We start from the raw sequence: 7,419 nt of genomic DNA, 5'->3' as shown, positions 1-7,419 counted from the left end.
ATATTGAGATCCCAAAGTCCTTCCTGATCATTTTTATTCTGCAAACCATTCCTCCTCTTTGTCTCCCTCTTCTGAACTCTCACCGGAATGTCCTCCGATCTCCAGAACTGTCCCCAATACAATGTGAGGTCTGACCAGAGGTCCGCAAAGTGGCAGAAAATCACTTAAAGAGACAGAAACTCCAATAAATCTTTGGAAATGGAAAATGTATTTATTTTATTCATTGTGTAGAAGCGTGTCTGCATTCATCAGCTACATTTCTAACATATAGAGGAAGCTATAAAGTGCATTAATTATTAATCATAATGGCGTAAGAACGAAGGTTTTATTACTGTCAGACCAATGCGGGCTCCCGAGACCCTTACTGTCCCTTTAATTTCAGCCATTGAAAGCTTTCGCTGCTGTCCTGCTCCGCCGATCTGTCGCTGTCTGTTAATTTGTCTCCTGACTTGATGTGAGCGTCAGACGAGCAAACAGTACTTTAACCCTCATGGCCGACGCACACGTGGTTAGCCGAGCTCCTTCTCCTTGTTATCCTTTTGCTTTTTATCTTTGTGCAGCTTCAGAATGCGATTCCTATTAAGAATCTTTACAGTGTTTCTCGGGGTTGGATTCCTTTGCTTGTGGACATGGATGCTTCATGTGACTTCCACTCAGCCAACAGGTGATACAATTGCTAATTTTACAGTATTAAGTGGTTCGGGGGAAAAAAATATTTAATTTTCATTACATTTACAGTTACATTCTGTTAAATCTATTGGTTTCACGTAAGCTGTGACTTCTATAACTTGAACAAAAGTCCCCCAAATGTTCCTGACTTCCCAGAGAGGAAAATGTGTCCTAATGAGGGCACTCAGAGGGATATTTGGGTATTGGGGCTCTGACATCATCATACCTCCCAATCCTGCCCCAGTGTCCCAGGTAGCTGCCCTGCTTTTGCGGTGATCATGAGGTGATCATGGGGCTGTTGGTGGGATCCTCTGATCTCCCCTGACCGGCCCAGGAAGCTGTAAGATCAACCATCGCAGCTCCCTTGTGGTCACCTTGCAATGCTCCGAAGCTCAGCGCCACACGGTGGCTTCATGGGTATGGTTGTCAGATGACCACATCTCCGGCCTACTTCCTGCACTGACCCCACCACTGCCTTTGCCCCACTTCTTGCTACACACCCTGACTGGGGCACCTAATGTCCACTGTCTTAAAAAATCAGGACACCCGGGCAGCTATCCAGGACAGCAGGAGTGCCTGAAAATCGTGACTATGCCTTGAAATCTGGGACTATTGGGAGGAATAGACAAAAAATCAAAATGTATCATATTCCAATTTAGCAGCAGATCCAGGGTGACGTCGCCTGAAAGCAACAAAACCAGTTTCCAGATCTGAATGTCTAAAACGTAACTTTCTGTAAGCGAAGGATGATGTCGGCAGAATGAGGAAGTTTGGCCGCGCATGTGAGCAAATGTCAGCAAAACATGACACGCATGTAGAATGTTCCAATTCACACTTGTTCCAACATGTCCTTAATTCACCGTACTGTACAAAACCACAGAGATGATGACAACAATTAAAATAAGAATGTACAGGGTTCCAGCCCTCGCTTTCCTGTCCTCTCAAGACCTTCTCTCAAAGGTCAAATATATCAGCCTAAAACATACCTCCCCCACCTGTACACGGATACAAATTACATATTAAATTCATAAAATTAATATTGAAAACATAAAAATTATGTAAGTTTTTAAACAGAAGCCATTTGTTGCCTAGGCGGACTAAGCCTGGGGTGGTGGATCCAGGGAGGCTGCAGCCCCTCTGCTTCCTAACAGGGATACGATAGCCCAGTTGGGCAATTAGGCTCCCATTGACACCAATATCTCCAACCTGCCTATCAAGGTATGGAGGACCATAGTTGCCCCAGTTCCCTATAGTTTCATTGTTCTCGGCACTATGCACCCTTAAAAAGTGGAGTGCCAGGATATGATGTCATACCCTGATGCCCAAGGACTGTAGTATGGTGGTTGGTGGCGCTGCCCTGGGTTAGGCCTTGATCAGCCATAAAGATAAATACGCCACTGGTGAAAAAGAGGGCAACTTCATGCTCTTGCACCGGGGCTATATGATGTTGAGTGACCCCATACAAAAGCCCTTGCCAGTAAAAGCGCTGACAATTGGTTGAAAACCTCCTTTTTCGCCCGAATTATAAGGCCACCTGGGTGAGATGCATGTGCCGCTCCCCTTTATAAAGAAAATACATTATATCTGCTAGGTGTCTTGGGCAGTAATATCAATAGGTCACAAAATCTCATAAATCTCAAAAAAAACACACCATAAAATACAATTTCCCCTATTTTAAAATTTGAAATTTTGGAAAAAATTATCCTAATTTTAACAAATGTCATTGAGGGGGCTGTTAACTTCTGCAAAGTAGGTGGAACAGCACCTTTAATATGACTGATATTAGCAGAAACATTTCAAGGAAAAATCTTTGAAATATACGTTTTCATGCCAGGCATTTCCTGTGCAGCAGGAAGTGAGATTCCCGTATATGTTCCCTTCCACGCCGTTATGATTCATTCCATGAACTGAACACAAGGTTCAGAGGCTATGATGTAATCGAGCAGAAGCTTTGTCTGTCATGTAATTAACCTCGTTGGCTTGGCACGTGCTTGCGCTGCAGTTCCACTGTAGTATCTAATAGGATTACCGATAGGAGGTTAAAGGTAAACAAGGGAGCAAGAACACCGTGAACTCCTCGAACTTAGGCGTGTTCCTGATACACATTTGGATGACAACCCTGGTGGCTTTATGTGAAAAAAGCACATGAAACCAGCAAAAAAAAGTTTTATTTAAAATGGTTTAAGTTAGAGCAGCCCTGGTACAACACGCCTCTTGCCAGCCTTTGATCATTTGAGCCTCAAAAGAAGAGAAAACACATAAAAATACCAAGATAGAAGTAGGTGTCAAAGGCAGGAAAATCTACCATAACGCCAATTTTGTTATTTGTTTATCATGAAAAATGAAAATACATTTTAAAATAGATTTTTCATTAAAATTTTGTAGCTTTTGGTAAGAAACTGTTCTCTTACGCTCTCATGACACACGGCAACGAACACTGTTTCCTGACCATTTGTTTCGGACAAAAATCGGGGGGGGGTCATTTTAAATTCGGGAAACGAATTTCGTTGTCCAACACCCACATTTCACTCTCACACTCTCTCACTGGCTTGCTCACACTCGCAGTACACCGGGTGCAGTGCCGTCAAGAGCTCTGTAGGTAGGGTGGTGAATTTAACCCCTTAAGGACAATGGGCGGTCCCAAAACCCATTGAAAACAATGCATTTTGAGGGCTTTGTCATTAAGGGGTTAAATGTTATTCTGTAGAATATGGAGAGCCAGCAGAGGGACCGGCATAGTGGGGCATCTGATGAAGAGCAATGGCATAAGAAGATTAATATGGCAAAGAAGTTGAGAATAGATTGGAGTGGAGAACGATGAGGAGGGTTATCACAATGGAATGTTTTTTTGTTCTGTTTTGTGTAAGAAAAGAATGAATTTAAGAGACAGTTCACAGGTGAACATAGCAGGATCTGGTGAGCAACGGGTTGAGTGAGTTCAATGTCTAAAACATAACATTCTCAGCGAAGCCAACTTTGATTCGCTTTACAGATCGTGGAGATTTGGCTAAGCATGTGAGGAAGTGTCAGCAAAACATGACATAGACATTGAACACCATGTAGGAAGTTCTAATTCCCACCTGTTCCATCATGTCCTTATTGAACCTTATTGCGCAAACAATGGAGATGTGGGATGAAGGAGAGAGAGGAGTCAAGTGTGACACCAAGGCAGAGAATTCAATCTGTTGGATATGTTATGGCGTTCTCGACGGTGGTGGAGACATCAGGAACATGGGATATAGGAGATGGGGACTGACCACTCCAGTAGCTCATTCCATGAGAAATCAATCAAGCTTCAAGCTATTGGAAAACTATCAAAGATGTGATTTCAGAGACATCGTTTTAAGGCATGTTAGGAAGATGAGAGGAAAGCCGAGATTAGTGCGTTATCAGCATAGAGGTGGGACTGGTGGTAAGAGATTAAGAGATGACCGAGGACGGAGGTATAGACAGTAGAGAGTAGGCTTTATAGCAGCATTTTAATACTGGAAAAACATTAATGTAGACAGAAAATCCACAGCTTTAAAAGTCACAAAAATGTGTATAATAACAACATAAATTATCGCGGATATATAATAATAATAATAATAATAATAATAATACTAGCTCATGTTTTATCAACAGATCACCAAGAAGCAAAAGATTTTTCCACTCTTACTCCCGACACGTTCCTTCATGTCCAACAGCTTCGGAAAAAGAAGCTGAGAAGTTTTTGTCTCGAGAACCCGAAGCTCAGCGGCTTACAGTCGGTTGAAAGCGCCGAGCATCTTCTCAGCAGGATGACAGCAAATGAAAAACTCCAGATGGTTTACTGTAAAGCCGGAGCCACGGGGATCGATGCCTGGGAAGAGCTCCTAGAGGTCCTTACCGAAAAGGATGACGTAACGATCGAGACTCCGGTTGTTGACCTCCACAACCTGAACTCATCACTGACTGAAAACCAAGAAAATCGATACAATTTAGCAATGGTGGAAAAGGTCTTCCGCTCATACACCAAAATCATTTTCGTCCGAGATCCCTTTGAAAGGCTGGTCTCGGCTTATACGCAGGGGTTTGCTGGAGAAATCACGTTCAGTGAGTTTTTAGAAGATGTTCTTAGTTTGGAACGCGGAACACGGGACGACTCGGGGACAACTATGGTCAGTTTGTGCCAACCTTGCTTCGTTCAATACGACTACATAATAATGCTTGACTTCTTAAGAGCCGAGGTTTTTCACCTCATGAAACGAATGGGAATACCGGAGGCCGTACTGAGGCCCAAATTTTCAAATATCCAGTCCCAGCTGACCCATAAATGGTTAACTCAAAATCTTTTCAGGGGCCTGACATCTGAACAAATAACCCAGCTTTCGGAAGTCTACCAACCCGACCTCGAGGCCTTCCCGTTTTATAATAGTTTACTTTTGAATAATTCCAATGGAAAGATTAGATAAATAAAAATGGTTGGATTTCACCAAAGACGTTATCAAGCTTTCTGTTTTCAGGTATGGGTTTGCTTTCAAGACGCTCAGCAGAGTTGGTAACGTTCGAAAAGGAATATTACTTCCTTTTAGGCCTAGATTGGAATAAAAATAAATGACAAGTGAAGTTTCCAGATTCTTTAGGTTGGAACAACCTCAATATTCACATCCTTCGGGCAGAATTGTGACATCACAGCAATACGTTGCCCACATCACTTGGGCGTCATTATAAGATCTCAACTTGCCCACATGCTATCCACAGAAGACCAAGTTTGGGTCATTGTCTGTTTACAACATGGGATGGATAGCTTAAACATTTTTCTATAAGGACTTGTGTCCGGCCAATTTGGGACTGCTGAGGTAGGCGAACATTCACTAAAAAAATTATACTTTGTAGTAGCCAAAGTCAACGTGTTCTTCAAGGAGCCTCTCAAAAATGTCTCCTATAATTTTGAGAAGCTATGATTTTAAGAAGCTATTTCCACTCCCGCCGGGCCCTCCTGCTTCTTGTCCTTTGTGCTGTATACACGTTGGAACTGGAATTAAATGTAATTGAAGCCTAAATGAAAGATGACTTGGTGACATACTTAGAAAATCAGCATTTATTCAAAGCAAGGAAAGTTTACCAGTGGAGTACTCAGGGACCGGTCTTCAGGGAAGGGAAAGTATGCCTGTTTGGAGATGACACAAAAGGTTGGGATTACACTCCAGGAGGGATAAATCAAATGACAAATAATCTCTATAGGAAGAAGTATCAGTTGCAGGATATATAGAATGTACTAGCGCACCCTTATAGATCACTGGTGAGACTTCATTTAGAATACAGTGTCCAACAGTATCAAGTGCGACATGAATTGGCCTTCTGAATGAGAGACAGAGATTCAAACTGCACAGCAACTCACTTTTTATGAGTTATTGTTTGAGTTGGGTTTTCCTCTTTGTCTCAACTGACAATGCTATAGAATTTTATTGAATAGGCTGGTCTGTCGCAACGTCCTTTTACACAAATAAACCAAAAAATGAATAAGCTTGCACTTTTGTATAACATACACAAGATGGCGCTCTTGAACTCCGTGTGTATATAAAAAAAATCACTAGTGCTGGCCGTTCGCTGTCTCTGCTGCTCCCGTCACAAAATGTACAAAAATATGCAAGTTAGAGGCTGAAAATGTGAGATTAAAGAACTATTTTGGCCGACTTTATTTTTTAGTAATAATATGTGATTTAGCTCGGTGAGAATGGGAAAATGTAATAGGCTAAACGCTGAAAGATTCGGTGTTCGGGCCTGCTCTGTTTAGATTCTTCCAGAATTGCCCTTCTTGGGGCACTTGCTACATTAGACCTCTGCAAACCTTACAAAAACTGATCAACATTTGTTGCCCAAATCTGACAGAAAATCTGAAAAACTTTGACATGCACAGGGCTGGCCTTATGGGTGTGCGGCCCCACAGGGCGCCATGGCAACAGGGGCGCCTGCCCAGGGCTTAAATGAAAACATCGGGGTTTTTTTGTTTGTTTGTTTGTTTTTTAACTTTATTTAACATCCTCCATGTTTAATAAAGTTTTTTTTTAAACTTTATTTAACACGGAGGATGTTAAATAAAGTTAAAAAAAAAATAAAAACGGTGTTTTAATTTAAGTCCAGGCAGGGAAATAGGAAGTTAAGATAGCTTCTTTCAGGATATACACATAAAGTTGGTTTCTAATACTGGAAATATATGTATTGCTAATTATTATTATTATATATTATTATATAATAATAATAATAATTATATAATAATAATAATTTATTATTATTATTATTAATTATTTTTAAACATCATTAAATTGCTATATTTATTAAACAGCAAAATTTGAGAAAAGTGACACATGAGCTTTAAGCTATATTTTATTTTTTCTTCTTCTTCAGATCCTGTTTTATTATTCCACCCCAACAAATCTATTCACACTTGCTGAAAAGACTTTTCTAAACTACTTTTTTTTTTTTTTTTTTAATCATAGCCTGGCTTCTATTGTAGCAAATTTGCCTTTGTGGTTTTCGCCCGACATTAATAAAAGTATTTGCATGAAAGATTTATAGACGGTTTTAAATTTTAACCCTTTAAAAGTCCACGGGGAGCGTACATTGAATTCTAAAGCAGCGCCTTGGCTCTCCTCCTCGTGCCCTTCAAAGGGTCGTGTCAGAGCAAAAAATGCTAATGTTATTTAACGTCCCCTCTCGATAAATGACAAGTTGGGAAAGTTAGCGTAAAGAATGATTTATCTCTTTGAGGCTGGCTTGGCTGGAGAT

At 40.9% G+C, this 7,419-nt stretch overlaps 1 protein-coding gene across 1 annotated transcript; it reads left to right on the top strand.

The window, feature by feature from the left end:
• Positions 1–498: 498 nt before the first annotated feature.
• Positions 499–5,127, top strand: LOC128483650 (carbohydrate sulfotransferase 11-like). Its single transcript, XM_053459909.1, has 2 exons — positions 499–664; positions 4,294–5,127. The coding sequence occupies exons 1-2, from the start codon at positions 568–570 to the stop codon at positions 5,100–5,102; spliced, it is 906 nt and encodes a 301-aa protein (XP_053315884.1). The 5' UTR covers positions 499–567; the 3' UTR covers positions 5,103–5,127.
• The last annotated feature ends 2,292 nt before the right edge of the window (positions 5,128–7,419 follow it).

This window comes from Spea bombifrons, chromosome 3 (assembly GCF_027358695.1).
Source record: "Spea bombifrons isolate aSpeBom1 chromosome 3, aSpeBom1.2.pri, whole genome shotgun sequence".
Classification (NCBI taxonomy): Eukaryota; Metazoa; Chordata; class Amphibia; order Anura; family Pelobatidae; genus Spea; species Spea bombifrons.
Note: the sequence above shows the minus strand (reverse complement) of the source record. Positions and strands in the feature narration are given on the sequence as shown.

Excerpts from the sequence above, each read along its gene's own strand:
- LOC128483650 (XM_053459909.1), top strand. The coding sequence starts at position 568 with ATGCGATTCCTATTAAGAATCTTTACAGTGTTTCTCGGGGTTGGATTC. Across the intron at positions 665-4,293 it reads GACTTCCACTCAGCCAACAG|ATCACCAAGAAGCAAAAGAT; the intron begins GTGATACAATTG and ends TTTTATCAACAG.